Here is a 21,901-nt window from a genome sequence, read left to right as displayed (position 1 = left end):
TGGCTAATCAAAGAAACTGTACCCAAATTCACTAACGTTATTTGCAGTATGTTTGTATGTTTAAAATCAGTTTTGCATCATAGTTTTGCTTTGTATAAATTTTGAAAGAATTTTATATATATGTTAAAAAAAAAGAACTGCACCAAAATGAAAAGTTAGGTGGACTCTTCAGTATTTTGAGATAAAAAAAAAAAAACCTAAGGCCTCATAAGTCATGACAGATCACAGTTTGATGTAGCAGACCACAGGAGCTGCAGAAATGTTACAATATCAACAACGGATTCAGGGAAATAACCTTTTTAATCAGTGGAATGGCAGTGTTTCACGCAGGCGACTGAAAAACAACTCCTGTTTCTACTGTCAGCATAACTCAAGTACGGTACAAGTGCAGATTACACAAAAACACCTACACCTGCAAACTGAATGAAGGGAACATTTATGTAATACTAGGTAAAACAAGCCTTACAGCAATGGCATAACATTAAGGCCATGAATTGATTTGGCACCATTTTGGTATCTAGAATGTCTATGGGGACATTAACTAAAACATGGCACTCCTGGCTTACTGGAAATGGTGCAAGATGACAGCAATCACATAGTCCATTAACCCATTACTGTGTGGGCCGCGAAAGGAGGAAAGGATCTTAATTGGACCAGGCTAAAGATAAATAAATAAAACGGCTATCCCTCCTTTACAAAAGACATAATAATGCTTTAAAAAATCCTTCTCAGGTCCGGGTTGCAAGAACCCTTTTCTTGTTGTGCGTTTCATGCTACAAAGAAATCGAAATATAAGCTGTTATTCAAGCTTCCATTACAGTTCCAGTCACTGGGTTAGTTTTGAACAAGACATCATTATGAAGACAGAAATGGGAAGCAGTTTAAAGCATTGTGAGTCAGTATGACAGGGCATTATTACAGAGGTACAAATCATTACGTTTTCCTCTTGTTATCTACAATAAATCATGCCCTATTTTTCTGAGGCACCTGGACTGTTTTTTTCTTCTTCCTTCAGACCAGTCAGGTACAATTTGTAGATTGCCATCACTGCTGTCTGGGAGCGGAGCAGAGGCAACATTTCAAATCCACTCCAACTTCTACGAAATGGATGAAGTCCTCTTTGTGTCTTGACTTAGTGTGTCCTTATTTAAGAAAGTTACGAATCAGGAGAGCAGCTTCTTCTTGGTGTAGTTAGATTTTCTTGGAGAGAACATGTGTGACAGTGAATAATCAACCTGCGCATTTAAATGCACAACCTTAAAGGACCCAAGTGTGGCAATAAAAAGAACTACATCCAAAGAAAAATTAAAAAATAAAAAGCGATATTATGTGTGAGCTTTACAAACACGATCCTTGTGCATCTGACCGACAGCTGAAGAACCTGTTTGACACATGATACTGTAAGTGCAGCTCACGGATGAGCAAACAAATCAAGTCAAATCCAAACTTGAAACCCCACTGCGTGGCTTGGAATTTGATTCCCATTTGTGGCACTTTCTCTTTTGCGAGGCTTCACCCTGTTTGTCTGAACAGAGACAGATAACAATATGAAGGTGAATTTCTCGTCCCACTTAGAAAAAAAAAAAAAAAAAATACAAAAACATTAATCTACTGTGCAACTTGTGATTCTTGTGCCTTGCTGTAATGCTTAACAATGAATGTGTATCTCTTGAGACTTCAATTCATTTTTCTAATTTCATCGTTATGCACTGTGCATAAGATGAAGGATGGGGTGAATAAGTCTGTATGGGCAAGTGCTCTGAGTGTAATGAAAACTACTACTGCTAGAGAGGTCTGGCTTCTATGAGGTAAGCTGTATTTCCTTCTGAAATATTATTAAAGAAATATAAAAACATTCAAGACCATGCATGCACTATTCCAATCAACTTCACAGGATTTGCACACATTTAGAATTTCGACAACATGTCCTGGTGCTGATTTAGCATTTTGCATCAACACATTTAAAAAAATACATTGTCTTATGTGACAAAAACATTACGAGGACTGTCTAAACGGAACTGTAACATGTCCAGTAGTCTTCCATAATGCCAGCCATCTCCGGGAAGAGCAACGGTCCCGATCATCATCAGGCCTCAAGTTTCTTCTTCTTCTTTGTGGAGTCAAGAGAACAGGAAAAATGAGAGGCTGAAGATGTGCAGTAAGTGCACACATTGGTGATGCACCACTGAACACAGAGCCAAAGTGACAGCTATATACAGGCTCCCATACTGCGCACTCATACATCATCTATCATTCTGGTCCAGTCTGCCATTATGCATTCCTCGTGCAGCGGGCGCTGGTCCAACTTTCTCATCCACTGGGGGAGTCCTGGGGTTTGACCCAGTTTTGGCTGTACAGAAACATATTCAGGAGTGTGTAGTGAGTCCCTGTGGCCAGCAGGGCGGCTACTGAGGCTCCCGGGGTCACTGAGGTCAACTTCAGTTCACCAGGAGGACGTCCTCGTACGTTGTTGTTCTGGGGGAATCAAACAGGAATGATTTATGTCGTTAGATTTTACAATAATATCCTATAGTACTTACATTAAACATTAAGAAGTATTACCAATTAACAGTGCGTCTTAGTGGAATGAATTCCAACAACTTCCCCGACATGTTGGGGCAATGCAGTATTGCCAACCTCACTCAGCTTCATCCTCACTCATTAAATCAGTGCTGTCAAGTTAAAACCTGGTAACTTCAAAGCTGCCAACTATCATGCCGTGTGAGTTCACCTGAAGGATTATTTTAAGGGTTGAGAAATTCTACCACGCTTAATCAGATGAAACTTTTCCAATGAATAACCTATGTAACCAATGAAAGCATGTCTCATTTTCTTCAGGTTTTAGAGATGCAATTTTCAAGTCACAACATCAGAAAGCTCGAGCTGCACATGTAAAAATTCTGCTATCCAAACTAATGAGCTAGTTTACATAATGAATATTTAGTTTGACTGCTATGTCCGTGGCAACCTTGCCTTTTAATAGAGAAAATGCATTAATGTCAGCACTTACATAGTAAGACTGCATTATTAATTTCTACCAAGTACATGTCAGAATCAACAATGTCCTCTCAGAGTCAGATCTGCAGTTGTGTTCATAATCAACAGAGCGGTGCTGAAGTGGCACGGATGAGAATTACATTATTAAATACTCAGATGATGCCGCCATCGTTGGATAGCCTACTGCAACTCTCACAATGTGATGTTTGTAGGTGGTGAGAGGAGGAGAATCGCAGGCTAAATGTTAAAAAGACAGATGATGGTGTTTGAACCAAGCACTGTTTGCAGTCACAGTCCAGTAGTGATTCAAGGCAAACACATCATCAACAGATAATAGCCTGTCATCATGTTGAGAGTCTCTGCTTCAGACTACAGCAGAGGTTATACTTTGCACACAGACCTAGGATTTCTGGTGTTGAACAAAACTAGTGCGGCTTTAGAGATCATTATAAGGTGTGGTGCCACAGCTGACTGTACATCTAATGTCTGGTACAGAGAGCACTGGAAGTCACTGGAGTTAAAGAGCACCCATCCCTTCAGGCCATCTGTGAACACTCAGATAGCACATTGGCTTAAAAAAAAATGATCTCACAGCGTCTCACAGCCTCCGCCCTGAACATGAACCTACTCCCTTCTGGCAACAACTTAAGGTCCCTTGATGCAAATTGAAAGACTATGAAAAATAATTTGCATCAGTGTCAATCAAACCATACAGAGCAATATTTAACAGGGCTGGTGCAATATTTTGCTGTCTCATTGAAATTTTTGAATGTTTGTCTATGAATTCAATCAATGGTATATTTCACATGTACTGTACCTATATTGACTGGATAAAAATGGCAGAGCGAAATCCATAACAAATTTAACCCTTTGAACCCTTAAATTTTCCCTGAAGGCTGGCCAAAATTCTGATTTTCTGAAGAGGTAGAGAATCGAGCCCGAAATCGGCTGAATTATCTGTAAGTGTATGTTTAAGAAGCTTCAAAGTTTGAATTAAACCTTTCTCCTCATAGAGCAAGAAAATGTATTTTTATTTTATGTCTGCTGATTGCAAAGCCTCATTGCGGCTACATCACATTTATATTAAGTGAATTATTGAACCTCAAGATGCCATCACTTGCTGGCTGCACCATCACATCAGATAGAAAATATCTAGTTGATATTTTGCATCATTTTATACAAATCTCGCTGTAATTCAGCAGGACATAATTGGTACCTTTGGAACCTTTGTGATCTCCACTAGAGTTTAAAATAAAGCTCAGTAGGTTTCGAACAAAGCTAAGCCGGGCAGGGTTGAAGATCAGTGTACCGTTCTTTTTTGTTTCCATACACTTAGTGATGTGAAATACCCAGCCACCCAACCCAAGCCACATTACACACTTTTCAAATCACTGTCGCTTAGCACTTGACGTCACATATGTACCTGTTACTTCAGGTGATACTGATCCATTTTGAAACACAGAATTGTCTCTCTTCTCCAGACTTTAAACAATATAATTACTCCATTTTGTAGGCTGTGTCCACTGGCTCACCTGACACCACAGAGATATTATTCAAATGAGCCTAACAAACAGAGACTTTTGCCCTCTCCCTTTCAGCCCACCTGTCACAGCAGCAGAAGAAGGAGCAGGGCGACGTCTCCAGCCCCCTGAACTTCCCAGAGCATGGCGTGTCCGTACACTCCGCTATGAAGGCGTGCAGGTCCGTGATGTGGATTGGCTCCTGAGTTTGGTGCTGAGGACACAAAAGAGGATATTCAGTTTTTTTCACTTTGCTTCTCTCCTGTGTCTTGCGTACTCTGCAGCCTTCTTGCAACAGACGAACAAATCAGCCCTGCTGCCCACCTTGATGGTCTCGTAGGCTCCTGTGATGAGGGCGATGAAGAGCGACAGCACCATGTAGATGAAGAGGGAGATGAAGGAGTAGAGGTAAACCTGGCTGAACACCCACACCAGAGAGCTGCTCTCCTGCATCTCCGAGAACGTCACGAACATGTCGTCACCGTTGATGAGGGAGAACAAGCACTCCGACACCATGGACAGAGAGCGGAACTGAGGGAGAAAACACAACACACAACACACACATCAAAACTGGTAAAGGTAACCGCCAATCTTCAGATCACTTGTAGAAGTGTGATCAATATATTTTCTTTTCTTTTCCACCATTCCTAGTGAAGTTGGATGCCAGGGTCACCTATAAAACAGCATCCTTGAGTTGCTACAGAATTGGTGACTTCAGAAGGGTGGACGCTTGCCCAGGACACTTACTTGAGCCTAGTCTGTCCCATTGAGGGTTAGGGTTAGGGACTAATGCAAGAACACCAAAGGCTGCATTTTCAACCACTTATTCCAATGTTGAGGCATCATCTAGGACACTAGTTTTCACACAATTTAATTTCCCAGACCTCCAAGTTGACTTTTATAAAGTTATGGATGCCCCTTCGAATTGATTTTGCCCTATAGACCCTAATGTCAAAAGATATTTTAGCTTCTGTCAAGAATGAAATTGTTGAGAGCTAGATGTCATACATGAACAAAGAATGATAGATCCAAAGTGGTAAGATTAAAATTTTGTTTAAATAATGTTTAAATCACTCCTTTTTTTTGTATTGTATTAACTTCTAGAGGTCAGTGATCACTGATCCAGGGACTGAAGCTTATTCTTATGTTGCATTCACTTTAAGGGCATCAATTGATCACTTTAAATGCTACTTGGCACATTAGCAGCCCCAAATAACAGGGAGAGTTATAAAATTTTAATACCAAGAAAACCTGTAAGGTGACATCAGTAACCTGCACACAGCACATTCATGTTCCACGTCCCGACTGGGAGTGATGTTTTTGTCCTATAGCTACCAAAGACACCAAAGGGATGAGAGGAATGTTGGTGAGTCCAGCAGAGAAATAGATAGATAGATAGATAGATAGATAGATAGATAGATAGATAGATAGATAGATAGATAGATAGATAGATAGATAGGTATACTTTATTGATCCCAGACTGGGAAATTCACCTATCTAAAAAATAATTTGCTGCTCTTTAGGATTCAATTTGGATTTCACTGTTGACTTTGGTGTGCCACTTCCTGTGGGTGGACAAGTGACCAGACCAGAACACCAGTATCTCATTTGGGCAAACTGGGCGAACCTACAGCATTGCAGCTGGTGAAGATTAGTCACTACTTTCCATTGCAGATGCACTTTATGATTTAGGTTGATAAGACCAGTAGTTCTACATAATTTTTTTTTTTGCAAAGAGCAGCTTAAAAAAGGTTCAAAGAAACCTCATTTCCTGCTGCTACCAACATCCTTAACCAACCCGACTGCTATCACCCTATAATATCCCTGTCTAATAAAAATCTGCAGTTTTCTCAACCTTGACATGGTATGGTCCCAGGACGATCCAGCCACAGAAGCAGTAGCCCAGGTAGATGACCGCCACACAGCAGCAGAAACGAATCACGTTGGGGAATGCTGCTCGAAGGGTCACGATCAGGATCTATGAGAGGGACAGAGACGTTAGAGGGGACAAAATATGGTGTGGGAGAAAGCAGAGAGACTAACAGAGAGGTAGATAAAGTATCAGAGTTTAGAACATTTTCAACCCACCAACAGAGGTATTTTTATTACATTTTGACAAGGTATCACATCAGCAGGAGGTTAATACTTTATCAGTTCTTCCACACCTGGCTTTCAGTAACTTACATTGTACTTCTGGAAGAATGTGAGGTAGCGAATGACTCCAACCCACACCAGGAGAGTGGAAGTCCCCAGCAGGATGCCACACACATCATAGGAGGACATATTCTGCCGAGACAAAAGGACGATACTTGGTAAGTATGAGGAAAAAAAAAAAAGAAAGTATCAGGAAGTGCAGCAGTGTGGTAACTGACACACGAGAGTAAATAAAATGTCAGTCAGTCAATACAGGGACAAGCCTACAGGTGGCACAGTTTGTCAAGGACCACACAGACTGATCACCATCATAGTGGTGGTCAGCTCACATACAACCAAATTAGCTCAACGTGGCAATTAACTGAGGTTTTAGGACTTACACTGCATAAAACTAAAATGTTACACCTTTTTGTGTTGGAATTAAATAAACCCAAATAAATTCCAAAACACTGCCCAATGTAATTAACTCTGAATAAGAGCATCAGCTAGATGCCTAAAATGTGAACACTGAGCAAAAACTACACAGCAGCTATTGTCCACCAGAGGGTGTGACAGTGAGCAGGACAGACCTTAAACTCAATGCCAATTTTGATGATGCTGCCAGTGATGGTGAGGATGTCGCTGATGATAAGGAGGATGAACCAGCCGTTAATAAACTCCAGGCGGTCTGCCCAGGACACTTTACGATCCAGACTCTCCTTAAAGAACTGTACAAACTCCTGAAACAGACACAGAGAGAGAGAAAGAGATGGTGAGAAAGAAAGCAGGAGGTAAAATTCACATATATTTTCAAATATTTGTCTTTATTTTTACACAAACATTGTTACACGTCATAGAGACTCAAACAATCAAGAACATGGTCTTTTAGTTTAGACCGTTTCTATTATTTCTAGCCTTGTATTCTGAGCCACCCAAGCAAGCTGCCACACAGGCCGTCCGGACAGTGATGCTCTTTGTTCTTCCTCTGTCACGCGGCTCCATTTAACTTTGCTGCAGAACTATTTACTTACTTGCTGCAACATGACTCCTCGCATTATGGAGCGTCCACACAGCACCAGCGACAGCATACACACCAAAGCCACAATGACATCAAACGCCACGTGGGTGTAGCTCTGTGCTGAGGGTTTGAAGGAGAAAGCACGACTGTGAGCAAGAAATAGCATCATTTGTGCACAGCTCCCTAAATTGTCTTTGATGTGAAACAGAAAATGAATGCCGTGTTAGCTTCGTTTAAGCCATTTCATTCTAATACATATTTGCACAGTGGATTATGTACTTTAATCTGCTTCTTGTTCTTTGGTTACAGTTGCGATGGAACCGGTAATTGTAACTCTAAGCCAACAGGAACTTCTAACTCAAACTTCCTCCTTCTCGCTAATACTGCTGCAGGATTAAGTGTCATCTTGCACATGTTGATCCTGTTAACGTTCCATTTACGACTGCAACTAGCACTAACAGTGTTACTGCAAAATCATGTTAACATGTGTCCCGTGCATCCTCCCGCCCCCGCAGCTCACCCTGTCCCGAAACGCTGTGGTCTTTACACTGCTTTATGGACGCCTGGTTGTCTAAACTGATCTTCACCTTGCCGCTGTGAGCCTTGTTGTCCAGGACTATCTGGAGAGAGGAAATCGACAGACAATCAGTTTATGTTTATATTATTTTAGATTAATTCAGAAAATGGAGAGGTGTAATTTAAGTTTAACTGGAGTGCACCTGACATACAGTTAACCTATAAATCAGGCCATATGTGCTTTCCATTGAAATCAAAGAGAGAAAGGTCAAGGCATTATGCAGTACTATTAACCCAACCAATTAAGAATACGATAAGATAAACACACACACACACACACACACACACACGCACAGATAGTAGTTGGATACAGCAAAGAAAAGAGAATATGAGCAAGGATAGAGCAAACGGTTGCATGATTATATGAATATACAAATGAAAAAAAGTATTAATTACAGTATTATGAGAAGTGAAACGTACTGACACAAAGAGAAAGGTCAATGTATGATTTGAAAATATTCTGGTAGCATGTGGTGTAGTAAATGATTTTTCTGTTAAACACATATTTTATTTACTAATTTAACCTGTGTTGCAGCTCTCTGATACTGCCATACCATTTAATTACAATGAGTTTAATTAGTGTCAATCATTCTAATTCGAGAGGCAAGTTCTTGATTTTTCTTTTGTTTTTTTTTTCTTTTTGAAACAACTCTGAGACTCGCTGTAACTAATTTTCAAAAATACATTTTCAAAACTGAATTCCTTGACCCTCATCAAAGATACCCTTTAGACAGTATGAAGCAAATTCAGTATGATTAAAGTGAAAATTTAAGGGGAGACTGAGACAGTGGACGCAGCACCTACAATGTTGTGCAACATGAAACACACCAAACAGGACACAGTGGAAACACTGCAAGCCAAAACACAGAGGAAAATGTATTGAGCAATAATGATGGGAACAATTTCCACAACAAAAAGCATGGGACTGCCTCAGCATTCGGAAAAAAACAAAAAAAAGTATTATGTGGAAAGATTTTTCTTATCTGCACGACAGGAATTCAGATCCATTCATATGATTTTTATCTGCATTACATTTCATAACACTGTGGCATTAAGAAAGTCACCATTACAGATCTGGAGTTTTCCACTGTGTCTGTGTGGAAGATCGGTTTACTCCAACAGTGATAAATTATTAGTCATTTTGTGCATTTTGTGTTCGGTTCATTTTACCATGGACAAATATAAAGGTCAGTTCTATTTGGTTAGGCCATCCTGTCAACTTGTTGTGGTTAAAATCATGGTAAATTATTGGTTGTGAAGCTGCAAACTAGGTGTAAGCATAACTGTATGTACAAGGGAATGTAGATTAGCTAAGTGAGTGTTTACTGTGTGCACTGAGCCAAAAACTATTCTTGTTGTTGGCCTGATAAATCTCATAAATTACTTGTCTATTCCACATTTTTGTCAGCTGGGTCTAAATAGTCCTCACTTCAGTCAATCCTCAATAGCACAAATAATGTTAAGTCACTTAACATGAAAACCAAGAAGTGTCTGGCATTCATTGCCATTACTGTGGCGTACTGAAGTGAAAAATCAAAAACAGAATGCAAAACGTCATCAGACAGTGTATTACATGTTCAGACTCAGTAAAATGCTCCCAGCTGAAATCAGAGCTAACTGAAAACTTAAACATATGTTAAAGGCTATCAGTGTCACTTCCCATCAGCAGAAGTGGGTGTTGACCCAACAACACTTTGATTATCAGGGCAGCCTCTCTAACCACCCTGTCATCCATCACCTCAAACACTCGCCTCTCTTTGCCTTTGAGTGTGTGTTGCTCACCGTTATGTAAAACGTGTAACAGTCAGGGATCACGTGGTTGATGATGGTCTGAATGTTGATCGCCTTCAGCTGGAACTCTATGGTCACATTAATGAGTCTTGGAAAAGACAGAGACAGAATGGAGTCATTTCACTGACACTGGACAGATTTTCTCAACACTGATTACTAAATAAATCCTTTTAAATGGACTCTACCCTTCATCCACCGTAGTCATACCACAAAGCTGACTATTTACGATCCAAAACAACAGTGTGAACATGTGTAGTAGCTCCTTTTCATATCAACACCTAATCTTTGTTGTAGGCTAGACACTCCCTGCTAACAACATCCCTGCAACAGGATGACTACAAATGACCTGGAATAGCGCTGAAATGATTAGTGGATTGATCAATTTGTTAGTCAACAGAAAATTACTCAATCATAATTTCAATTTTAATAGTTGTAATAAAGTAAAACTGCTAAATTTTGCTGATTAAAGTTTCACTAAGGCATCACTTTTGTCTCTGCTAACTTCTAATGAACTTTTGTCATTATTTTTGACACTTAACTGTCTAAATGATTCACTGATTAATACAAAAAAACCAAACAAAAAAACCCAGAACAGATAGATAAATAAACAATGAAAATAATTATTTGCTACCCTCACTGGAGGACCCACACAAAGTAAGATGAGAGGTTATGTATGTGTGTGTGTGTGTGTGTATGTGTGTGTGTAAAAAGGGACTCTCTCTCTCTCACATAAATGCCTGACTGTGCGTGTGCAGCAGAGATAAGTGACCTGTTGAATGTCAACAGATATAACACAGATAATCTCTCCAGTTGAGGCCAACCAAGGAGAAGCCGTAGCCATGCGAGAAATGACGCCTTACTTGTGGAACTTGAGCGTAAAGTTTTTGTAGCTGCTGCTGAGTGGAACTGAAGGCACAGACAGAGGGTTCACGCCAATGCAGTCTGGAAACAGAGCAATGAGGCATTTACATTAGTTATATGGTTACTATCAAAGAGAAGGGAAAAAAAAAACCTTCTCGCTCATTTTCATTCATTCATTTCACAAGCCATGTATGCTGATTAGGGTAAAGGGGAAATATAGTCGTGTTTGAAAACTATCGTAATGAGAACAATTTTCTAATTTCAGGCATCTACTTGCTGTTCTGTAAACAGGGGGTACAACAGAAAAAGAAAATGTATTGTCTTATCAACAGCATCACAAGCAGCCTATCACCCACCCCCAAAGGGAAATTACACAATTTCCCCTCACGGATCAATAAAGTATTTCTGATTCTGATTCTATCACAAAGCAGCATTTGAGATACAAGCGGCATGAGGGATTTTAATAAAAGGGTGTCTCCACTTTATCTGCTCTTGCTTCCTCTTTATTTTGTCCAATTTAACTCAAGCAATCATTCAAATGAGGAAGTGGGAAACTGCATATGTGATATCCTTAGAGTGTGTGTGTGTGTGTGTTTTTTTTTCTTACACTCCCATGATAACTGTGAGGCTGGAAATGCCCGAGATCTTACATAAAAAAATTACTAAATGTTGCAAAAAGACAAGCACTTCTTTTATTTTTCAGACGCACCTGAATTAAGTAATTCACAGAGGTGCGAGTGCTTTCGCTCTGCAAATGACAGAAATCCAACGTGCTTTATGAACACTGTTGTTCATTGTTGTAACACACATTGTTTTTGTTAGACAACAATTATTAAATGTTTAAGGTTTATCTTGCATGCCTAGTAATCAGTGTCTTCTCTGAATGATTTAGTCCTTTTGGATAGTTTTAGCTTTTTTGGAGTAAAATCAAAATGCAGTGGTAGTTTTGAGCACCTTTGGGATTTCAGCAGAATACTGAGACAACTTAAATGTTAAATTATTAAACGACAGATTGGTAGTGGAGAGTAAGTTCACACACTCTCGTCTTGCCTTTTCCTCTTAAGTCATACGAGAAGTTTGCTTGTTGATGTATGGTTTGCTTATAACAGCACCATGTTTTGGGAGTCAATATGGTGGCGCCAGCATAAGATAGACGCCACTGCAAGTCATGGCTAGCGTTAACTAATATTTCATTTGTCATTTTATACCGCCAACCGCCTGTCACACAGCAGCTTAATGGAAACCAAGGGCCAGCACTGAGCCTTTCATACAACACAGCGCTGTTCTTGTACCTGTGATAATGCGAGGGTCGATGTTGAAGGTGTCGTTGGCTGGGTCAATGCGTCCTTTCTTATAGTACTGCTGACAAAGGGAGAGGGCGCTGCCGTTCACCCCAACACCATAGACATATGCATAGCGCCCCACTGTGGTCTCTGGTAGGGCCAGATACTGGAGAGGAGAGGAGAGGAGAGGAGAGGAGAGGAGAGGAGAGGACAGCTGCGGTTCAGTCTCAACAAGATGGAAATGCACCACTGCCTCCAGACTCTCTACTGTCTTTCCATGGGCTGTCAGCTAATCTATTATATATGTAGTTTATATTCGGCTTTATACAGCTCAGCACCACAGCTCTGCTTGTCTGTGCAGCCAGTGGCTCATGTCTGTGGAGCCCCTGCTTATGGTGTGATATCCTACTGTGGTATTAGTGTTGATTGCTGATTGCTACCTTTTACATTTTAAATAAAAACATATGAAAGTCAAAAGTATGAAAATCAAAACTTAGAACAGTGAGCGTGGGTGTTTATGCACACGCTGATTGTTGCGACCATCAAACATGTGACCTTTCAGTTTCATGACTGTCTCTCTTAACGCTGGACTGCCTGGTCAACAATCCCGCTTTGAACTGCATGACTGATTAATTGTATCTTTTGTATTGTATTCATTATCTGTAAATTTGTAATTATATCTTTTGTAATTTTTTTTTTTTTAATAAAGTCATATATTCCTTGATCTGCTATCACTGAACTGGAATCACAGCTCTGCATTCAATGACATATGACAAATTGTTCTGTTATGATAAAGCTCACAAGCTTGGAAATTGATTATGCTTATCAACAGATAAGCTTATTAGCTCCATCATAACATCTGTTTTATTGCTGTTGTGCCCATTATATTTTATATCCGGCAAAACAGCAATTAAATGGATAAAAAGGTCATGGTCATACCATTTGATACAGGTATCACATGAAATCAAATCAGTTCTCTTGAGCTCTTGACCCAAACTCAACCTTGTGCCCATGACAAGAAGAAACATTTCAAAGCAACTATTGTAAGGCCACCAGTAAAACGACAATTCAAGACATTAATTTAAATGGGAATGCACATTCTAGGCTGTGCTGTTGGTCAGTGGATGCACAAATTTAAGCGGTGCACGCACTCCCTTTGGCGCTCACCTGTTCCACAGCGTAGAAGATGTGGTCGTAGACGTCGCTCTGCGTGTAAACGGCAAAAGAGTTGTCTGAGGCCTCGTCGTAGTCCTTGAGGAAGAGGTGCTTGAAGGTCATGGTGTTCTCCTCCTTGAAGGTCACCACGACCTGGTTACTCAGGCCAAACATCACTAACTGCAGATATGTGGGAGGGAGGTGTTGAGGGGTAAGTGACAGAGAGTGAGAGACAAGTTGAGGAGTTGGTGTGTGCGGGGAAAGTGAGACAGAGACAGGTTATGTCACAGAGAGGAGGAGTGAGACAGTGAGAGAATATGAGAAATGCTTTTGAAAGCATATTTTACTTCTCTAACTCCTGAGGAGCTCTGCCGCAGGAACGCTAATAACCCTGCAAGCTTAGTGTCTGAAAACTATGTTTTAATTTATGGCTTATCTATTAGGCACCAAGAGTCTCCTCTGTGTGTTTTAGCACTTGGTGCTTGTAGAAATGTCTGACTCCTTAATTTATGTGTCATGAGCTGCACTCAGAATAGTTCATAACAACAGGGACTGACAGCTGCCACCATCAGCACAACAATGTAACTTGTTACAGGTATTTATACTGTGCATACTAGAGGTTGTGTCACTTTCACTGATACCAAAATCAAAACTGAAATGATTACAACTATTAGTAGAGAGACACTGAGAGAGAGACTGACTGACTGACCCGCAGTGTGTTTTAAATCCTATATTCAACAAAATTTCATCAGGGTAGTTTGTCTTTTAGCTGATCCACATGGGAACAAAATGTCTTCTTCTCAGTAAAGGTGTACAGTACATATGGAGTTCACAGTGTTTAGGCTCCACTGTCCTTTGATGTTTCTCATTTAGTCAAGAACTTCTTTTGATGAGTTTTACTACCTGCTTCAATTTAAAGCTGCTGTATGTTCCCAGAAAACAGCACCCTGCTGAACTCAGGGATATGTAATCCACTTTTTAAAAAATTACCAATTTTATGACGCAAAACTGTTTGGGACAGTTAGAATGACTGGTTGACCCAAACTCCACCACATTTTTAAACTTTCCAAATTTTCACACATTTAGAAAGAGGGTATGACAAAACTCTGGGACCATATTTGGGAAAGTGCAAAAAGACTGCAGTCTCTATTTCCTAAAACAAAATGCCAGCCTGATGGAGGGCAGCATTTAAGAAATATGGACTTAGCTGTTATGATGGAAAAACAGCGATACAAGATAAAAATTCAACATATAATGTACCTGCACTGTGACAATGACGATCTTGAGCAACTGCAGGCCCAGCTTGAAGGGCTTGCGGCCTTTAGCGTGATACTTGTCACATGGGCTCATGAAAAAATATTTCAACTTCCTGCGAAGGGCTTCCTCTTCCTGGTCAGCTGCTACCCAGTGACCTGCCATCGCCGTGGGACAAGGGTTACCATGGCTGTTGTTGCCGTGATGATTATCATGGTGATCATGCTCACCACTGCTGTCTGTGGAGCCATAGTGAGTGAAAGAGGAAGACAGCCTGTCTCTTTCTAGATGAGAGAGAAAAAGAGAGAGCAAGAGAGATAGAGAGCAGAGGGGGGAGTCAAATTAAAGAGCAGAACATTTCCTGAATAATTCTCATGACATTTTTTTATCTGTAAGAGAGTGAGGTCAGCGTCTGTGTGCAGCAGACAACCCAGATTTGAAGTGCTGATGTTTCAAAGCCCTCATCTCATTCAGAGTGATAAAAAGTACTTCATCAATGCTTGATAAGTACTCCCACTCAAACACACACCCAACACTTGATATACAAAGCATATCAAAGAGTGTCAAATCCAAGATAAAAGTCTCAAGCTGAGCACACAGACGAGCATGAAAACATTCCACAAGTAAACAAGCTCCCATTCAGTTTCTGGTGATGAGGTGAAAATGTATTTGAGGCTTCAAAACAACTTGCAGAGCAAAGCACATGTCAGGGCATCTTTCAAGTGTGTACCTAGAGCTTTGGGGCATCCTGGTTCACCTTTGAAAAAACAAATGTCTGTTTCTAGATCAAGTTCTCTGCTGAAACATTCATGTGACCCTTGATTATTTTTATTTTTTTTTTTTAATTTTTCCCCACAGCATTGCCTGCTTCATGTCAGCACTGTTAGTCAAAAACCACCATTGTGACTGCAAATACGTGTTGCTTTTTCATTCTGTCATTATGTTTGACATGAACAAACAAGGCCTAGTCACAAGGCCGATACACTGAAGACAGTCAAGAAAATGTCGACCGAACAGCAAGTGTCCGAATCGACGACAACAACATGGCTCAGCACCTGAAGGGCAGCCTCAGGACCCGAGAGCTCTCACTGCAGGGACCGGTTCAGCTGTTGTGACTCAACAATAAAACCCTGGTTTAGAAGGAAAACATGAATCACATGAATTGATGTTTTAAGAGCTGGTCTTAAGTCCAGTCATTGTGGTAAGAGTGTCAAAACTTTACTCCACCCTCTGACAACCGCCATCGCCTCCATAACCATCAAACCTAATTTAGCTCTGAAACTCATGAGGGAATACACCGACTAACATTTTCCAAAGTGAGCCCTGGGCAACATAAGTAAGTAGGCAACTAACATTTTCCAGTTAAGACTGACCTTTTACCAATAAAAAAAAAGTAATTATTATAGTAAGTGCCCAGCCAAAATGGGATTTTTCAGAGTGATACCGATACTGATTTTAGAGGGGAAAACTTCACCAGTTACCGATATGGCAGCCGATATAGTGAATTCTTAAGCTGGTATGAAAGTCGATTTTGCACTGACATGACTATGCAAATGTGCTAAGACAGCTGCTTTCTTTAACCAATAACTTTACTAAAGAATATTAAACATTATACACTGTCAACCTCTTCTAGACGTGAATACTGAGAAAATAAAGAATAAATAAATACCTAAATACACATCAGCGCTGTTAGTACCAGTCGACTGCCGACGTACCAGTCAAGCTCTAATTACAGTAATTTATATCTTTGGATGGCCAGTAAATTTTAATAGACATATAAAACATTTTATAGAGCTAATATAGCCAGGTTTTTAGATATCTCAGATGATCAGACATGTACTCATCCACTGGGCGGTGATTTCCATCCGTCTCCCATCACCCACCACCTTCACTTCCTAAAGTGGACCCTGTTGGTGCATATTTCTACTTTTTACAGCAACTATCCAATTTTAAACTTACGACTAGTTCTCATTTTCTCACTTTTCAGATGCTAGTTGCCTACTGTCACTCAGCATAGTGTATGCTTAAGGGTTAGCAAGGAGCTCTTAAATAAAAGGTGCAACTGGGACAATTTTGGTATCCATGTTCTCATTAATTAACCTAGATTCAAGAGGTTTTGTTGTCTCGTTCGGTTACACAATGCAGTGACGTGTATACTTAGTCCTCTGATGTCATTTTTTAATCTGTTGGATACTGCTGGAAAATGTGAATTTCCTTTGGGATGAATAAAGTATCAGTCGATCAATCTATCTATCTATCTATGGCTTTCTGGCATCACAAAAGAAGAACGCTAGTTAAAATTAAGAAGGCTAAATGACAGGCCAATCTCCCTAAAATGCATTGTATTCCTTTAAAACACACACACACACACACACACGTTCCTTGGTTCAGAGCTAACACAGTAGCTAATAGACTGAACTGCTGATGCTGCTCTCCAACCTGTCAGCGCTGCACGTGTGTCTGAGTCTGACAGCCTGACTTCAGCTTTCACTGCGTCTCCCTCCGACACCCTTTCTTTGTGCTACACCGGCTCTGACCTTCGCTTCACTCTTTCCCCTCAAACGCTAAGTGTCAGCCTCTGTTCTTGTTCTTCTGCCTCCACATTCTTATCCATCAACATCTGGTCGTCACCGGCCTTCGGAGTAGAGCCTGCCTGTTTCAACTGTGCATTTTAAAAAGCCTGCAAGACGTCACAAAAGTCTGCTTGAAATTTTTCTGAACAACCAACGCCCTTCCAGTGACACAGTCGAGCCAAACCGCTGTGAGTATGAATAATAAATATAATCTAAAAAGGACACAACCGCGACTGTGTCACACTATGAATACACACAGCTCTCCAATTTACAGTCGCAGTGATTTCTTTTTTTCCCAAAGATCACTTGTTTCTAATGTTTTAAGAGGAGTCACGCTTTCCTATTTTGCAGTCCAAATTATGTGGACTGCATCTCCCTTATTTAGACACAGGAGCCTGATTTTGCTGTGGATGATTGGCGTGAAGCTATGCCTGACAGCTCTGGTAACCTAACGCTGACACCAGTGGGGCAGATGGCTGCAGGATAGAGAGGCGGATTCCTGGGATGGTTAGGTATCAAAAGGTCTGGCCTGACTGGGTTTGTCGACACCAGAAATTCAGCTGAACTTGTACGAGGGCGCAGGGAACACACCCACTACATTCTGTGGGCTTAGTAGTGGATAGCTAACAGATTATTTTATTTTATTTCATTTATTTATTTACCTTTTATTTGGTTCTCTAGTAGGGCGAAGGGTATCTGAAATAGCATTAAGACTTTCTGACGTTACTATATCAAATTTGAAATTGAATTTGGCCAGGTTGTACTGTAAGGTAAATAATTACGGTCCTTTCATTTGCATCTCTCAGGTGAATCCCCGAGTAAAACTACTCAAAATGTTAACTTTCTAAGTTTTTTACAGAATGCACCCCTGCATGTTGTGGACTGCTCACTCTCACTGATATAATTTAAAACATAAAAGCACTCAGCAGAGCGCATTACCTCCGCTCACACTATGCTACTGTCAAGATAAGCCAGTGCCATGTGTTGAACATTCAGCAAAAGTTATTCACCAATTCACAAAAGTGACCAACCTTTCATGCAAATCCCCCATAACCTTTAAAGACAAACAGAATGTGGCAAAAACAATATCCCTGTCCAGCTCCGTTTTAGGAGGTCATTATAGATTTAAACAAAGCACAAAAAAAGAAAAAAAAAAAAATTCTGAAATGTAATAATGAACTGAATAGGAGAAGAATGATAGGGAAGAGAGAGAGTGAGAGACATAGAGTGAGAGCGAGAGAGAGAGAGAGCAGGAAACAAAGAGCAAGAAACAGGCAGGAAGGCAGATTTCACTTCGTGGATTTCTCAGCTCGGGTCACCTCGGCCAATTCCTCTGTGTTCAAAGCAAGGCTTTTGACTAGGTCAGACGACAGAGCTGATTATTAATGGTTGAAAACAATGCTGGCCAGTGTGCCAAGACCTCACAGAAAGTCACCACATCTCATGGGAAAACACAAATCACAATGTAGGCTAATCATTCTAAGCACTGGTCACATGTTTGTAATTTGCAAGACAAGCCTACACCACAAAAAAAGCGATGATGAATGGAGTCACTGAGTTTGCTCAATCACTTTACATCCAGGAAATGCCTGGCTGGCCTGGCACTAAACACACAAGTTTAGTTTTGATTTCAGTAAAGGAATTTATGGTTTTAGGGCATGATGTGTTTACTGCTGTTGTGTGTTTTTCAGCCATGGGAATCTCATTTTAGAGCGACTACAGAGCTCGTGCTGGCACGTGCACTGTCAGATAAAAGTCAGGATGGTTCCAAACTCCACAGACAATAACTCAGCAGAATACAAACACGCAGGCGGGCAGAGGTAACCAGAGGAAACGGGAAGTGAAACAAGAAATTACCATTGTTTTACAATGTTGGTCAGCAGTGTCAGTAAGCAGGATGAAAGTTCAGAGGAACGCAGAAGTATAAAAACATAGAACCACCACCTGATGTGCTTACACAGCCAACAGAGACAAAAAGAAAAAAAAAAATAAAGAGAAAGGCAGTGATTGTTGCTCAAATTGATACCTTTGGTGAGAGTTAGCACAACTCCAGATTCTTGTAGCTTTTTAGATTTTTAAAGCCTTTTTAAAATGCAAAGTCCTTCTGAAATCTGATTGTGTGTACATGACTTGGTTTGGGAAGCATTAACCTGAGTTTTTATGGTAACCGAGCCCAAAATCATGAGAACCGCTTCCTATCACAACAAACACCATCTGCTGACCAGTGAGATTTTGTAGCTGCTGGGATCACATGAGTGACAGGATTGTACGAGCTGACTGCATTTTAATTAAACCAGCTCTGGGCCGAGCAGACAGCGCGGTGCGGCCTGGCCTTGACAGTGGTTGCGTGCCTCTGTCTCCCTCTTGAAAAACAACAATGAAAGAAACAACAGGTGAGAAGAATGAAAAACAGACGAAAGAATCCAACCACTTAACATTTCGTGTTGACAATGGGTGTAAAGCCCAGCCGAGCCACCATCAGATCTTTGATCAGAGGAGTGCGTTGATTGTCACGGCTGATAGCAAACAAGAGTGGGTGCGGGCGTTTTTTTTTGTTTTTTTTTTTCGTGCCACTGAGTTTGACACTATGAGATAGAGTCACTCACTGAGTAAATCTCTCGAAATATCTGGCCCTTCCGGTTCAGGGCGGTCCACAAAGCCACGGCACAGACCCTGACTTGGGTAGACGCTGCTATCCGTCTGTCAATCAAAATCACTGCTGTTACTGAAAAGCTGTCAACAACTTCGTATCGCCGGCTGGATCTGGCATGGCAGTCTGCAGCAAGAGGCCACCCACATACAGTCCCAATAACCTGCACTTACAACAGAGTCAGGGAAACATCTCAAACTATAAAAGGATCTTGTGCTGATAGCATTCAAGTTGTGGGTTATTACACACTGGACGCAGGTGTGGGCTGGGCAATATCCAAAATTTAATATTATAATATTATCAGGGGTATGGGCTGGGGGAGAAAATTCACCCAACCATATAATCACACCAACATTTAAAAAAAAAAATCTTTATTTTACTCTAAATGAAAACTGTCTATGAATTACATATTTATCAAAACTGTCATGTCATGCTAATATGGCAGAAAATCTCGCATTTTGCAACAAATATCCCGATATTTGATATTATCGTATATCAGAATAAGCCTTGATGGAAGTGCTACTTGTTTATTATGTTATTATTGACATTGCAAGCTTTTCCCACATATGATCCTTATGCCAGAGATCCTGAGGGGAGTGTGTTTAGGACATGTAAAACAGCCCCTAATTCATGTGCATGATTCATATGACACCATGCATAAAACAAACCAACAAAATGCACGAGAGTGTGGGAAACAAATGTTAAAATCCATCTGTCTGAAGATCAAAGCTGTGCTCACTGCAGCTGCCCTGTGGACCATCCCACATCGTCGGTCCTACAACACACTGCAGACTTGACGGTGCGTGAAAGCAGCTTAAGAAACAGTGTCGGGGGCCAAAGAGCCAGACCCTTCAGATCTACTTGACTCAGTACATTTTCTGGAGGGAGTCACGCACAAGCAAAATCAGGGCATGCACTTTGCACAGAGGTGTGATGGCAAAGTTCCTCCAACAGCACTAATACAAGCCAGTCAACTGGATCTAAGAGGTGCATCCTATTCTATTCTTTTCTATTGTCCATGAAGCAACAGCCAATAGCTTCCATACATAAAAGCAGGCGTATAGTGAAGTGTAAACCCATCTAAACTCACTTTAACCATATTTTTTGTTTGGGCAATTCAATTTACCCATTCTTTTTATGGGTCTCCAGAAGCTTTAAGACGATAAACATACATTATACACCACAATAAAAAGCATTAACCTGATATTGTGATACTGGGGAGATATTTCAGGTGTAAAGTCACAGTGTAATATTTAAATTTTGTGCAGCACCATCTGATTTCTTGTTATATTGATGGTTATTTTGCCTGATGACCATACAGTTTTAACACTATCCACCACATCACTGCCAAGAAAGTGCTGGCATCTGTGTATTATTACCACATAACTTCTCAGGAAAGGGGGGAGAAGAGGTAGGGCACATAGTGTTAAATAGTGGCTGGTTATGATGACAGCTTGGTGTTGGGATGTGGAAAAGAAAGCACTTGGCGATGATGACTAATGTTAACTTCTGCTGCCGGGATGATGACAGCGCACAAAGACAATAATAGATGAAGACTGAATTGTGCAATGTTACATATAAGATGTCCCAGATTTTTTTTTTAAAGACACAATAATAGCTTTAAGTCAGTTTAACACTTGAAATTGTTTACGAAACGGTGTATTAACGAGCAAAAAGTTATCTTTCAAACACCAAAGGGAAACAAGTTAAGCACAATATCCAAATGTTGTCAACTTTACCTGAGGCGCGCTGGGTGCCGGCGGTCTCTGCCATGAAGCTGAATGTTTAAAAAAAACAATAAATAAGTGAATGACATAAAATTTAGAGTACCGTTTCCATAAATGTGACAGCAAAAACAAGCCCCACAAGAGCCGACTGCTCCTCAGACGAGACAACAAGTCGCCCGTTTCCTGGACTCTTGTTCCTCCGCTTTTGGTTTGACTGGCGGCTGGCAAACAGCTCACAGGTGCACTACCGCCACCTATCGGACTGGAGGAGGCAACAGTAGTTTGGCAGACCAAAAAAAAAAAAGAAAAAAAAAAGAAAAGAAACACCTGGAGCTATTCTTCTTCTTCTGTTGGCGTTCAATT

The 21,901-nt window shown here is 40.6% G+C and overlaps 1 protein-coding gene across 2 annotated transcripts; it reads right to left on the bottom strand.

Annotated features, from left to right (window-relative positions):
- Positions 1-281: 281 nt before the first annotated feature.
- Positions 282-21,701, bottom strand: mcoln1a (mucolipin TRP cation channel 1a). 2 transcript variants are annotated; one of them, XM_030061486.1, is made up of 14 exons: positions 21,551-21,701; positions 14,595-14,872; positions 13,347-13,514; positions 12,189-12,345; positions 10,896-10,977; positions 10,027-10,123; positions 8,189-8,288; positions 7,682-7,788; positions 7,241-7,390; positions 6,702-6,806; positions 6,373-6,495; positions 4,842-5,048; positions 4,601-4,731; positions 282-2,475 (listed from the first exon to the last, which is right to left on the bottom strand). In XM_030061486.1, the coding sequence occupies exons 1-14, from the start codon at positions 21,582-21,584 to the stop codon at positions 2,439-2,441; spliced, it is 1,776 nt and encodes a 591-aa protein (XP_029917346.1). In that variant the 5' UTR covers positions 21,585-21,701; the 3' UTR covers positions 282-2,438. The 2 variants fall into 2 exon arrangements, with proteins under 2 accessions (XP_029917346.1, XP_029917356.1); XM_030061496.1 differs by having other exon boundaries at positions 6,702-6,803.
- Between the last annotated feature and the right edge of the window lie 200 nt (positions 21,702-21,901).

The sequence above is a fragment of the Myripristis murdjan genome, chromosome 1, assembly GCF_902150065.1.
Source record: "Myripristis murdjan chromosome 1, fMyrMur1.1, whole genome shotgun sequence".
NCBI lineage: Eukaryota > Metazoa > Chordata > Actinopteri > Holocentriformes > Holocentridae > Myripristis > Myripristis murdjan.
The sequence above is the reverse complement of the archived record's forward strand: the minus strand, read 5'-3'. Positions and strand labels throughout refer to the sequence as shown.

What these genes read in the sequence shown, in the direction of transcription:
- mcoln1a (XM_030061486.1), bottom strand. Translation starts at nt 21,584, where the DNA reads ATGGCAGAGACCGCCGGCACCCAGCGCGCCTCAG. An exon ending in TCTTCTACGCTGTGGAACAG is followed by an intron (nt 12,346 to 13,346) that starts GTGAGCGCCAAA and finishes TCTCCTCTCCAG; the next exon opens with TATCTGGCCCTACCAGAGAC. An exon ending in CATTCTTCCAGAAGTACAAT is followed by an intron (nt 6,496 to 6,701) that starts GTAAGTTACTGA and finishes TCCCTCTCATAG; the next exon opens with ATCCTGATCGTGACCCTTCG.